The sequence below is a fragment of the Myotis daubentonii genome, chromosome 1 (assembly GCF_963259705.1).
Source record: "Myotis daubentonii chromosome 1, mMyoDau2.1, whole genome shotgun sequence".
Taxonomy (NCBI): Eukaryota; Metazoa; Chordata; class Mammalia; order Chiroptera; family Vespertilionidae; genus Myotis; species Myotis daubentonii.
Genome location: NC_081840.1, coordinates 324,810 through 339,592, shown reverse-complemented (window position 1 = coordinate 339,592; position 14,783 = coordinate 324,810). Strand labels below are relative to the sequence as shown.

The 14,783-nt window shown below is 60.0% G+C and overlaps 1 protein-coding gene across 1 annotated transcript; it reads left to right on the top strand.

Annotated features, from left to right (window-relative positions):
- The first annotated feature begins 248 nt into the window (after positions 1-248).
- PLD4 (phospholipase D family member 4) lies at positions 249-13,853 on the top strand. Its single transcript, XM_059684761.1, has 10 exons — positions 249-325; positions 8,985-9,175; positions 9,827-10,010; positions 10,156-10,276; positions 10,738-10,865; positions 11,630-11,830; positions 12,396-12,535; positions 12,637-12,802; positions 13,088-13,184; positions 13,448-13,853. The coding sequence occupies exons 1-10, from the start codon at positions 299-301 to the stop codon at positions 13,648-13,650; spliced, it is 1,458 nt and encodes a 485-aa protein (XP_059540744.1). The 5' UTR covers positions 249-298; the 3' UTR covers positions 13,651-13,853.
- The last annotated feature ends 930 nt before the right edge of the window (positions 13,854-14,783 follow it).

Sequence of the window (14,783 nt, the reverse complement as noted above, 5' to 3'; positions counted from 1 at the left end):
GCTGGTCCCTTGGGTCGCTGTGGCTGGCGCGAAGTCCACCTGACCCGCAGGCGGGCCTGGGCGCCTCCACCTTGGGAGGTGGACGGAGCGTGACCTCTCTCTGGAGGTGAAAGTTCTCGGCCTCCCCGTCGAGCTGGCGCATCGGCTCCAGCTGCCGGTGCCGAGCCAGATGCTCCGGACTAAGAGGAAGTAGCCGAAGAGGAAGCTGCAGGCAAGTGGGGAGGCGGCAGGGGCGGGGCGGAGGCGGCCGGGGAGCCGCCCCGAGAGCTGAGGGCTGCAGTCTGCAGCTGGAGCCAAGATGGGTGCCAAGGCAGGACCCCCAGAGGTAAGTGCCCACGGGGCCGGGCCACAGGCTGTGGTCCTCTCCTGGCCCCATGCTGCCAGCAGCCCCGGCCCAGAGGGTCACAGAGCCAGCCGCTGGGCCTGCGACCACCCGTTCCTCCCAGCTTCTGCCGGAACCACCAGGGCCAGGGTCCCCGTAGCTGACCGCCGGCCTCTGTGTCCATCTGGGCCCGCAGCCGCCCGCGCCCTGCAGGCCGGGAGCCCTGCAGCTTCAGCCAGGACCTCTGGTGCCTGCAGGGCCCACGGCTGCCCACACGGGCTGAGGGCTCAGCTGCCCAGGGGGGAGCCAGTGGGTCATTCTCTCGCAGCAGCAGGCCCCACCCAGGGACGCCCCCGGGTCCCCAGGGCTGCAGCGAGGGACTAGGTCTGCACCCGCCTAGCACCCTGGCGGCCAGCCCCCACCGCTCTCCCCCTCCCCCCGTTCCTGTAGCTCCCAGTGGCCGAGAGGTGGGGTGGCGTGCTCTGGGGATTGGTGGCCCCATGTTCAGACGGGGCTCACCCGCCCCTGCCCGCAGGCTATGGGGGAGGCCCCTTGGCCACGTGGTGTGGGCTCAGGGAGCCTGCCCAAGGACACCCCTGTGCCCCCTTCACCCGTCCCCCCGCCCCGGACGACACCGATGACCTCTCCTGAGAGTTAGTGAAGGCCTGAAGCTGGGCCCCAAATCCTCACTGGGAGGGGGTTGCAGTGAGCACCCCTAAGGCCCTGAGCTCCCCTCTGGGGGAGGCAGCCTGACTCTCCTCCGTAGGGCCTTCCCGGCAGGGAGGGCGCCAGCCCAGGGGACCCTGGCAGAGCCCCCCCTCGTTCTGGTTTTCAGGGTCCCCACCACCCTGAATGCTCTGGCCCCGGGCAGACAGACCCAGGTGCAGCTCCCGTGGCTGCCCCTCCCCTTGCTCAGGCCAGGGTTGACCTCAGAGGCCTCAGAGCGGAGCTGGCTGCCGGGTGCTGTGAGCTGGGTGCCGGGTGCCGGGTGCTGGGTGCTGTGCAGCCCAGGCCCCAGGCAGCAGAGCCCTTTCCCCACCACGTCTGGGAGGGAGGGAGGCTGTGCCCCCCATGAAGGTGTCAGTCTGGCGGTCCAGGGTGACCCAGTCATCACACACAGCCCGTCGCTGACCCCAGGGGGGCTCACTGACCCCGGGGGCATCCTGTTTAGGGCGGCCTCAGAGGCCGCTGTGCGGAGGGGCCCGGCTCCAGCGGGGGCTCCGCTGGCCTGGCCTCGGCTCCCTGGGGAAGCGACCACTCTGAGGCCACGTCTGCTCCCAGATGCTGCAGAGGGACAGCCCCTGTCAGCCCCCACAGCGCCTCGAGGCCCCCGACTCAGCCCCCAGCCCCCTGACAGCATGTGGGGTCCCAGCTCAGCCCCCACTGGGCCTCTCTGCCTCTCCATGGGGCATCTCCCCGGCAGGACCAGGGCCTGCAGCTCTGGGTGGGGGCGGAGGGGGCCCAGGCCAGGCCGGAAGCAGCTATTTATAGGCCTGAGAGGAGGCTACACTCCCAGGCAGAAGGGACTCTCACTCAGTGCGACTGTGGCTGAAACAGGAACCGAGATTCTGACACCCAGACACTCACTGAGAGGGACGTGCACGTGCGCGCGCGCACACACACACACACAGCCAGTTATACACAGAGCAATCACACACATAACAGATCACACACACTTACACACACAGAGCGGATCACACACACACACACACACAGAGCTAGTCACACACACACACAGCCGGTCACACACACACACACACACACACACACACACACACACACAGCCAGTTATACACAGAGCAATCACACACACAACAGATCACACACACTTACACACACAGAGCGGATCACACACACACACACACAGAGCTAGTCACACACACACACAGCCGGTCACACACACACACACACACAGCCAGTTATACACAGAGCAATCACACACACAACAGATCACACACACTTACACACACAGAGCGGATCACACACACACACAGCCGGTCACACACACACACACACACACACACACAGCCAGTTATACACAGAGCAATCACACACACAACAGATCACACACACTTACACACACAGAGCGGATCACACACACACACACACAGAGCTAGTCACACACACACAGCCGGTCACACACACACACACACACAGCCAGTTATACACAGAGCAATTACACACACACACACACACAGCCAGTTATACACAGAGCAATTACACACACACACACACACAGCCAGTTATACACAGAGCAATCACACACACACACACACACACAGCCAGTTATACACAGAGCAATCACACACACACACACACACACACACAGCCAGTTATACACAGAGCAATCACACACACACACACACACACACACACACACAGCCAGTTATACACAGAGCAATCACACACACACACACACACACACAGCCAGTTATACACAGAGCAATCACACACACACACACACACAGCCAGTTATACACAGAGCAATCACACACACACACACACACACAGCCAGTTATACACAGAGCAATCACACACACACACAGCCAGTTATACACAGAGCAATCACACACACACACACACACACACACACACACAGCCAGTTATACACAGAGCAATCTCACACACACACACACAGCCAGTTATACACAGAGCAATCACACACACACACACACACACACAGCCAGTTATACACAGAGCAATCACACACACACACACACACACACAGCCAGTTATACACAGAGCAATCACACACACACACACACACAGCCAGTTATACACAGAGCAATCACACACACACACACACACACAGCCAGTTATACACAGAGCAATCACACACACACACAGCCAGTTATACACAGAGCAATCACACACACACACACACACACACACACACACAGCCAGTTATACACAGAGCAATCTCACACACACACACACAGCCAGTTATACACAGAGCAATCACACACACACACACACAGCCAGTTATACACAGAGCAATCACACACACACACACACACACACACACAGCCAGTTATACACAGAGCAATCACACACACACACACACACACAGCCAGTTATACACAGAGCAATCACACACACACACACACACACAGCCAGTTATACACAGAGCAATCACACACACACACACACACACACACACAGCCAGTTATACACAGAGCAATCTCACACACACACACACAGCCAGTTATACACAGAGCAATCACACACACACACACACACAGCCAGTTATACACAGAGCAATCACACACACACACACACACACAGCCAGTTATACACAGAGCAATCACACACACACACACACACACACACACAGCCAGTTATACACAGAGCAATCACACACACACACACACACAGCCAGTTATACACAGAGCAATCACACACACACACACACACACAGCCAGTTATACACAGAGCAATCACACACACACACACACACAAACAGCCAGTTATACACAGAGCAATCACACACACACACACACAGCCAGTTATACACAGAGCAATCACACACACACACACACACACAGCCAGTTATACACAGAGCAATCACACACACACACACACACAGCCAGTTATACACAGAGCAATCACACACACACACACACAGCCAGTTATACACAGAGCAATCACACACACACACACACAGCCAGTTATACACAGAGCAATCACACACACACACACACACAGCCAGTTATACACAGAGCAATTACACACACACACACACACAGCCAGTTATACACAGAGCAATCACACACACACACACACACACAGCCAGTTATACACAGAGCAATCACACACACACACACACACACACACACACACACACAGCCAGTTATACACAGAGCAATCACACACACACACACACAGCCAGTTATACACAGAGCAATCACACACACACACACACACAGCCAGTTATACACAGAGCAATCACACACACACACACACAGCCAGTTATACACAGAGCAATCACACACACACACACACACAGCCAGTTATACACAGAGCAATCACACACACACACACACACACACACAGCCAGTTATACACAGAGCAATCACACACACACACACACAGCCAGTTATACACAGAGCAATCACACACACACACACACAGCCAGTTATACACAGAGCAATCACACACACACACACAGCCAGTTATACACAGAGCAATCACACACACACACACACACAGCCAGTTATACACAGAGCAATCACACACACACACACACAGCCAGTTATACACAGAGCAATCACACACACACACACACACACACACACACACAGCCAGTTATACACAGAGCAATCACACACACACACACACACACACAGCCAGTTATACACAGAGCAATTACACACACACACACACAGCCAGTTATACACAGAGCAATTACACACACACACACACACACAGCCAGTTATACACAGAGCAATCACACACACACACACACACAGCCAGTTATACACAGAGCAATTACACACACACACACACACAGCCAGTTATACACAGAGCAATCACACACACACACACACACACACACACACAGCCAGTTATACACAGAGCAATCACACACACACACACACACACACACAGCCAGTTATACACAGAGCAATTACACACACACACACACAGCCAGTTATACACAGAGCAATTACACACACACACACACAGCCAGTTATACACAGAGCAATTACACACACACACACACACACACAGCCAGTTATACACAGAGCAATCACACACACAACAGATCACACACACTTACACACACAGAGCGGATCACACACACACACACACAGAGCTAGTCACACACACACACAGCCGGTCACACACACACACACACACACAGAGCAATTACACACACACACACACACACAGCCAGTTATACACAGAGCAATCACACACACAACAGATCACACACACTTACACACACAGAGCGGATCACACACACACACACACACACAGAGCTAGTCACACACACACACAGCCGGTCACACACACACACACACACACACAGCCAGTTATACACAGAGCAATCACACACACACACACACACAGCCAGTTATACACAGAGCAATCACACACACACACACACACAGCCAGTTATACACAGAGCAATCACACACACACACACACACACACACACACACACACAGCCAGTTATACACAGAGCAATCTCACACACACACACACAGCCAGTTATACACAGAGCAATCACACACACACACACACACACAGCCAGTTATACACAGAGCAATCACACACACACACACACACACACACACACACACACAGCCAGTTATACACAGAGCAATTACACACACACACACACACACACAGCCAGTTATACACAGAGCAATTACACACACACACACACACACAGCCAGTTATACACAGAGCAATCACACACACACACACACACAGCCAGTTATACACAGAGCAATCACACACACACACACACACACAGCCAGTTATACACAGAGCAATCACACACACACACACACACACACAGCCAGTTATACACAGAGCAATCACACACACACACACACAGCCAGTTATACACAGAGCAATCACACACACACACACACACACACACACACAGCCAGTTATACACAGAGCAATCACACACACACACACACACACACAGCCAGTTATACACAGAGCAATCACACACACACACACACACAGCCAGTTATACACAGAGCAATCACACACACACACACACACACACACACACACAGCCAGTTATACACAGAGCAATCTCACACACACACACACAGCCAGTTATACACAGAGCAATCACACACACACACACACAGCCAGTTATACACAGAGCAATCACACACACACACACACACACACACAGCCAGTTATACACAGAGCAATCACACACACACACACACACACAGCCAGTTATACACAGAGCAATCACACACACACACACACACACAGCCAGTTATACACAGAGCAATCACACACACACACACACACACACACACACAGCCAGTTATACACAGAGCAATCTCACACACACACACACAGCCAGTTATACACAGAGCAATCACACACACACACACACAGCCAGTTATACACAGAGCAATCACACACACACACACACACACACAGCCAGTTATACACAGAGCAATCACACACACACACACACACACACACAGCCAGTTATACACAGAGCAATCACACACACACACACACACAGCCAGTTATACACAGAGCAATCACACACACACACACACACACACAGCCAGTTATACACAGAGCAATCACACACACACACACACACACACAGCCAGTTATACACAGAGCAATCACACACACACACACACAGCCAGTTATACACAGAGCAATCACACACACACACACACACAGCCAGTTATACACAGAGCAATCACACACACACACACACAGCCAGTTATACACAGAGCAATCACACACACACACACACAGCCAGTTATACACAGAGCAATCACACACACACACACACAGCCAGTTATACACAGAGCAATCACACACACACACACACACAGCCAGTTATACACAGAGCAATTACACACACACACACACACAGCCAGTTATACACAGAGCAATCACACACACACACACACACACACAGCCAGTTATACACAGAGCAATCACACACACACACACACACAGCCAGTTATACACAGAGCAATCACACACACACACACACACACAGCCAGTTATACACAGAGCAATCACACACACACACACACACAGCCAGTTATACACAGAGCAATCACACACACACACACACACAGCCAGTTATACACAGAGCAATCACACACACACACACACAGCCAGTTATACACAGAGCAATCACACACACACACACACACAGCCAGTTATACACAGAGCAATCACACACACACACACACACACACACAGCCAGTTATACACAGAGCAATCACACACACACACACACAGCCAGTTATACACAGAGCAATCACACACACACACACACACAGCCAGTTATACACAGAGCAATCACACACACACACACACACACACAGCCAGTTATACACAGAGCAATCACACACACACACACACAGCCAGTTATACACAGAGCAATCACACACACACACACACAGCCAGTTATACACAGAGCAATCACACACACACACACACACACACACACACACACAGCCAGTTATACACAGAGCAATCACACACACACACACACACACACACAGCCAGTTATACACAGAGCAATTACACACACACACACACAGCCAGTTATACACAGAGCAATTACACACACACACACACACACAGCCAGTTATACACAGAGCAATCACACACACACACACACACAGCCAGTTATACACAGAGCAATTACACACACACACACACACAGCCAGTTATACACAGAGCAATCACACACACACACACACACACAGCCAGTTATACACAGAGCAATCACACACACACACACACACACAGCCAGTTATACACAGAGCAATTACACACACACACACACAGCCAGTTATACACAGAGCAATTACACACACACACACACAGCCAGTTATACACAGAGCAATTACACACACACACACACACACACAGCCAGTTATACACAGAGCAATCACACACACAACAGATCACACACACTTACACACACAGAGCGGATCACACACACACACACACAGAGCTAGTCACACACACACACAGCCGGTCACACACACACACACACACACAGAGCAATTACACACACACACACACACACAGCCAGTTATACACAGAGCAATCACACACACAACAGATCACACACACTTACACACACAGAGCGGATCACACACACACACACACACACAGAGCTAGTCACACACACACACAGCCGGTCACACACACACACACACACACACAGCCAGTTATACACAGAGCAATCACACACACACACACACACAACAGATCACACACACTTACACACAGAGAGCGGATCACACACACACACACAACAGATCACACACACATACACACACAGAGCGGGACACACACACACACACACACACACACGCACACGCACACGCACACATGCACGTGCCCCAGTGGAAGGCCAGGGCTCCTCCAGTGCTGGGCCCGCCCTGCAGGCAGACTGCCCGGGTGGGCAGGAGCGCAGCCTCACACCCAGGGGCCCCAGGCAGGAGTGGGAGGCTCGGGGGTGAGCAGGTGTCTGCAGCGTCCCCATGGTGGGGATCCCCAGTGCCCAGCAGCCGGGTATGTGGCCAGGATGGGGTGGCCCAGGCTGCCCTGCAGGGGCTGGGACACAGAGAGAGCCAGGGGCCAGGCAGGCACCCACAGCCACGCTGCCCGGGGCAGAGAGGCGGGCGTGGAAGGATGGGGCTTAGGGAGGGGGTCCACCCGCCTCATAGGCTGTGGGCACAAGGGTGAGGACAGAGCCAGCCCTGGGGAGCCTCAGGCACCCCAACCCGAGAGCAGCGGGGCACCTGCCCCACCCCCTGGGGGGCCTGGAAGGACCGCCAGTGACCATGTGGCCGCCTGATCCCTCCAACACTGGGGTTGGGCCCCCTCAGCACCTGGCTCCCCTCCCTCCCGATCCCCCAGCTGCAGGCCCTGGCCTGGGGGCCCTCAGTGACGCCTTCTCCGCTTGCAGGTGCTGGGAGCGCTGGCTGTGCTGGGGCTCGGGGCCGCTCTCCTCTGCCTCCTGTGGGAGGCGCCCTGGCTGACCCCCTGGGGCCAGCGACACCCCCAGGAAGGGCCGGCCGGGTCCCCAGGTTGTGGCTCCAGCCCAGCCTGGGAGCCCCTGGGAGGGGAGGCCCAGTGGCTGTGGCGAAACTCCTGCCGGTGAGTGAGCCGTGGGGGCCGGTCTCAGCCCCGGGCCATCCCGCCTCCCGGGCTCCCAGCTCCTCCTGGGTCCCCAGGGGGTGGCGGTGGGGCAGGAGCAGGGGCAGGGGTGGGGAAGGCCAGCTGGACGGGCTGGAGTGGGCGGGAACGCGTGGCCTGGGTGCTCTTTGCAGCAAACACAGGGGCCACCAGGGCTCTGACCAGGCAGGTCCCACCTGGGCTGTGTGGCACCTCGAGGCCCCGCCTGGGAGTGGTGTCTGCCCCGTGGGCCAGCCCTTCCCCGTGGACCCTTCCCCGTGGGCGGGCCCTTCCCCGTGGGCGGGCCCTTCCCCATGGGCCAGCCCTTCCCCGTGGACCCTTCCCCGTGGACCCTTCCCCGTGGACCAGCCCTTCCCCGTGGACCCTTCCCCGTGGACCAGCCCTTCCCTGTGGGCCAGCCCTTCCCCGTGGGCCAGCCCTGGCCGCCTCCCTGGCAGGCTCCTGGGTGTCACCACCCCTGCAGGCTTGCTGGCTCAGCCCCTCCCTGCACCCTTGGCCTGGCTCTGCCTTGAGCCCTGTAGGGGGCAGCCACTAGGCTTGGCGGGCAGGGATGAGGCAGAGATGGGAGGCGGCTGGGGGCTCCTGAGCTCATGGCCCCCCCGCCCCCCCCAGGCTGGTGCTCGTGGAGAGCCACCCCCAGGACCTGCCCTTCGCAGCTGGCAGCCCATCCGCCCAGCCCCTGGCGCAGGCCTGGCTGCAGCTGCTGGACGCCGCGCAGGAGAGCGTCCACATAGCCTCCTACTACTGGTCGCTCACAGGCCAGGACATCGGGGTCAACGACTCCTCTTCCCAGCTGGTGCGCCCCCCCTTCCCCCCCCCACAGCGAGCCGGGGCCCAGCAGTGTGACTGCTGTGGGGGGTCAGGGAGGCCCCGGGGAAGGCCTGGGTCCTCCCTCTGGGACAGCAGAGGGCCAGCGGGTGACTGCTCCCCGCCCGCCGCAGGGAGAGGCCCTTTTGCAGAAGCTGCTGCAGGTGCTGGGCAGGAACGTGTCCCTGGCTGTGGCCACCAGCCACCCCACGCTGGCCAGGAACTCCTCCGACCTGAAGGTCCTGGCAGACCGAGGTAGGGGCCTGCCCGCACCTTCCGCCCAGGGCGGGGAGGGGCCGAGCTGACTGGCTGGGCCATGGACAGAGACAGGACCGGAGCTGCGGTGGCCGGGGGCCGGCGGGAAGACACCCAGAGCTTCCCAGGCACCAGGAAGTGGGAGCGCAGAGTTTCCTGGGACCCGGCTGTGACAGAGCCAGAGGGTCATCGCCGCGGGCGCAGCACGGGTGGCCCGGGTCCCGGGTCCCGCAGAACCCAGCCGCTCTGATGGGGGGGGGGGGCGGGCTCTGCGGGCGGCAGAATTGGTACAAGGAGGCTCAGGAGCCAGGCTGCCCTGCGCAGGTCCCGGGACAGCCAATGCCTCAGTTTCCCCCCGGTAAAAGGGGGCGACAGGGGCGTCGGCCGAGCGGGACTGTTGGGAGGGAAAGCGTGGAGCCAGCTGGCAGACGGAGGCTGACCCGCTGCCCCGGCTTGGCCAGGCGCCCAGGTGCGCTCCGTGCCCATGGGGCGCCTCACCGGCGGCGTCCTGCACTCCAAGTTCTGGATCGTGGACGGGCGGCACGTCTACATGGGCAGCGCCAACATGGACTGGCGGTCCCTGACGCAGGTGAGTCCCGGGGTGGCCCTCCCCGCCCTCCGGGGGCTCTGCCCGGTGTCCCCTCGGCTCGTCACCGTCACCATCACCGGAGGGAAGTGGGTGAGCGGCCACGCCCATAACCTCACCCCCGTGGACCCCCTGAGGCTGACCCTGAAGTTACAGACGCCACGCGGCCCCCAGCTCTCACTGCACAACCTCTTTCTTGAGTGGGGTTTGTTGTTAATCCTCACCGAGGATATGTTTTCATTGCTTTTCAGAGAGAGTGGAAGGGAGGGGGGAGGGAGGGAGAGAGAGAGAGAGAGAGAGAGAGAGCCCAACCGGGGGCAGGAAGCGAACCCATGGCCCTTTGGTGCGCAGGGCGACGCTCCAACCACAGGGCCCTGCCGGCAGGGCTGTGGAACCTCACTTAACTGGTGCCTCCATCCAGGCAAACACACAGACGGCACAGCCTGGTCCCTTGTAGGAAAATGGACGCATTAACGCCGTCAAACGCGGCTGGACGGTCACCGTGCTTGGCCTTGACCCTGAGGGGGAGCGGGCTCTCCTCCTTCCCGCCTTACGCGTTTCCGGCGTTTCGGAAGGAAACCTGTGTGGCCTCAATCCTTGGAAGCAACGTTCAAGGCACACAGGGACCCGCCGGGCACCCCACTCCACGCTCCCAGCACCCTGTCCGTTAGGGATTCCTCCTGGCGATGCGGGGAGGGGGGGCTGCTGGTGGGGGCCGCACCCCTGCCCTCGGGCCTCCTCCCACAGCCGCTCGCCCTGCCCCGCAGGTGAAGGAGCTGGGGGTGGTGGTGCACAATTGCAGCCGCCTGGCCCGGGACCTGGAGAAGACCTTCCAGACCTACTGGGTGCTGGGGGCGCCCCGGGCTGTGCTCCCCAAGCACTGGCCTCACAACTTCTCGTCCCACATCAACCACTTCCAGCCCCTGCGGGCCCGCTTCGATGGGGTGCCCACCACAGCCTACTTCTCGGTAAGAGCGCCGCCCGGACCCACAGGGACGGCCCCGCCCTGGCCTGCTCCGCGGTCCCACACGCCTGCGGGGTCCTGGGGGGGAGTGGGGGCGCCGGTGGGCTGTGTCTGGGGGAGGGCAGGCTCAGGCAGTGCCAGGGGAGGCAGCTATCAGCACCCACAGGAGACAGGCAGCCTGAGAGGTGTCTGGGGGGACTCCAAACAGGGGAGGGGGGAGGTTGCGGGGCCAGCTCATCCCGCCGTCCTGTCGCTCTGTGGGTCGGAAGGAAGCCCCGCGGCCGGCCATGCCCCCAGCAGATGCCCTCAGCCCCCGGGCTGGTCCAGAGCAGAGACCTGGCGTCAGGGCGGGGACGTGACCCTGGACAAGGGGTCGCCCTGGGCAGATGGGAAGCCTGGCCTGGACAGGGCCCCTCAGCCCCTCCCGTCTCTCTAGGCAGCGCCCCGTCTTCCTCCTGGACCCCAAATCCTGGAGGGTGGCTGCAGGGAGGGCTCCCAGGTCCAGGAGCCGAGTGGTTCCGAGCAGCGGGCAGCGCCCTCAGGGACCTCTCCCCCCTGCCCCCCAACAGGCCTCGCCGCCTGCGCTCTGCCCCTGTGGCCGCACGCGGGACCTGGACGCGCTGCTGGCGGTGATGGGGGCGGCCCGGCGGTTCCTCCACGTCTCGGTGATGGACTACTTTCCCACCACACGCTTCAGCCGCCCGCCCAGGTGGGTGGGAGCCCGTGGCCCCGGAGGGGAGACCCGCTGTGCCCACAGCAGCTCCTGGCACGCCCCCCTCCGGCCAGGGCCTTGACCTTCCGCGCCCCCAGGTACTGGCCGGTGCTGGACAACGCGCTGCGGGAGGCAGCCTTCGGCAGGCACGTGCAGGTGCGCCTGCTGGTCAGCTGCTCGCTGCACACGGACCCCAGCATGTTCCCCTACCTGCGGTCCCTGCAGGCCTTCAGCAACCCCGCGGCCAACGTGTCCGTGGACGTGGTGAGTACCCAGTCCCCAGCGGACAGGCTCCCCCTCCCCCTCCCCTCCCCCTCCCCCTCCTCCCTTCCCCCTCCTCCACCTCCCCCTCCTCCCTTCCCCCTCCTCTCCCTCTCCCTCCTCCCTTCCCCCTCCCCCTCCTCCCCTCCCCTCCTCCCTTCCCCTCCCCCCTCCCCCTCCTCCTCCCCCCTCCTCCCCCTCCCCCTCCTCCCTTCTCCCTCCTCTCCCTCCCCCTCCTCTCCCTCCCCCTCCTCCCCTCCTCCACACGCTCCCTCTCTGTCCCCAAAGAAAGTCTTCATCATGCCCGTGGGGAATCACTCCAACATCCCGTTCAGCAGAATGAGCCACAGCAAGTTCATGGTCACGGAGAAGGCGGCCTACATAGGTGAGCCCGGGGCAGGTCTGTGGGCAGGGCCAGGCCTGGGCCCGCAGACCCTTGTCTGTGAGGGTCCCTGTGTGTGGGGGGACACACAGAGGCCACAGACCCGCGGAGGGGGACGGGGGGGCGTGGCTCTCAGACCAGAGGGTCTCCGTGCAGCTCCGAGGACACGAAACCAGCCCCGTGATCCCCGTCCCCACGGGACTGGGCCAGGCCGGAGGGGCCTACGCCAGGCCAGGCGCCAGCATCTCTCCTGCACGCCCCTCCAGGCACCTCCAACTGGTCGGAAGATTACTTCAGCAGCACGTCGGGCGTGGGCCTGGTGGTCAGCCAGCGGGCCTCCGGGCCCCGGCCCCGGCTGAGCTCGGTGCAGGAGCAGCTGCGGCAGCTGTTCGAGCGAGATTGGAGCTCCCGCTACGCCGTCGGCCTGGACGGACAGGCCCAGGGCCAGGACTGCGTGTGGCAGGGCTGAGACCCAGCCCTGCCTGGCTCCCGGCCAGCACAGCTTCTGGTGGACACTGCCCCCCCCCCCCCCAGGCCTCCTGGTCTGTCCCCCCATCTGGACTCCAAGCAGCTCCTTTCCCACAAGCCCTGGTCAGGGTCGAGACTGCCCAATGCCCAGTGTTGTGAACTGTTTGTTCTCCTGTTGTCCAAATACAGGCCCCCTAACCCCCACCTCCTCCAGGGAGCCCTCTAGGATGCCTCTTAATTCCCACAGAACTGCAATCCTGGCCCAGAAGTGGGGCCTTCGCAGTATGTGCGTCTCCTGGTCTGTGTGGGTCTAGCCCGTGGCCGAATCCAAATCCCGACCCTGTGAGGAGCCCCAGTCCCCGGAGGAGGTCCCGGTCACCGAGGCTGGGTGGCGCCTGGGGCTGGCTCAGGGGCCCAGGGGCAGGGGACGCTGAGGAAGCGAAGCGAGGAGACACCGGGGTCCCGCTCCCCCACACGCGGGGTTGGCCCTTCCTGCCCCCCAAGTCCGCGCTGCCCCTGGGGAGCTGGGGGTCGGGTGGGACGCCTCGGATACCAGCATCCTGCCTGTGAGGAGGTGCTCCCAGAGCCCACCTGACGCCCACCACGGGCACGGACCTGCGGGGGTGCCGGGACCCCCTCAGCCTGCAGGGCAGCGGGCGGCTGGGGCTGGTCGATGTGTGAGCTGCACTGACCGAGCGGGGACGGGAGTGGACACCACCCCACCCCACCTGCTGCCCAGGCCTGTCCACCCCATCCCGGGGGCCTCAGCCAGCCCAGGCCTTGCCCTCTGGTCTGGGGGCCCCACCTCAGTGGCCGCCTGGATGGCAGAGCCCCTCCCCAGAGCCCAGATGGATGAGGATTGAGAGATGCGGGGGGTGGGGGGGGGAAGGGGGCTCCCTAATGTGGCCCCTTCTGGGGGTGCCACCTGCTGGAACCCCGTCCTGCGGAGCCCCAAGGGGAGCCTGTCCTTCCTTGTAACCAATACAGTGCACACAGGGGGCGGGACTGAGGGGGGCAGCCAGGAGGGCCCCCCCTTGCCCAGGGGCAGTGAACACTGCCGGCAGGAACCAGGCCTGTGTGCCGGCGGGCGAGGACCTGAAGCTGCCAGCCGCTTGCCAGTTCGGAAGCAGCTTC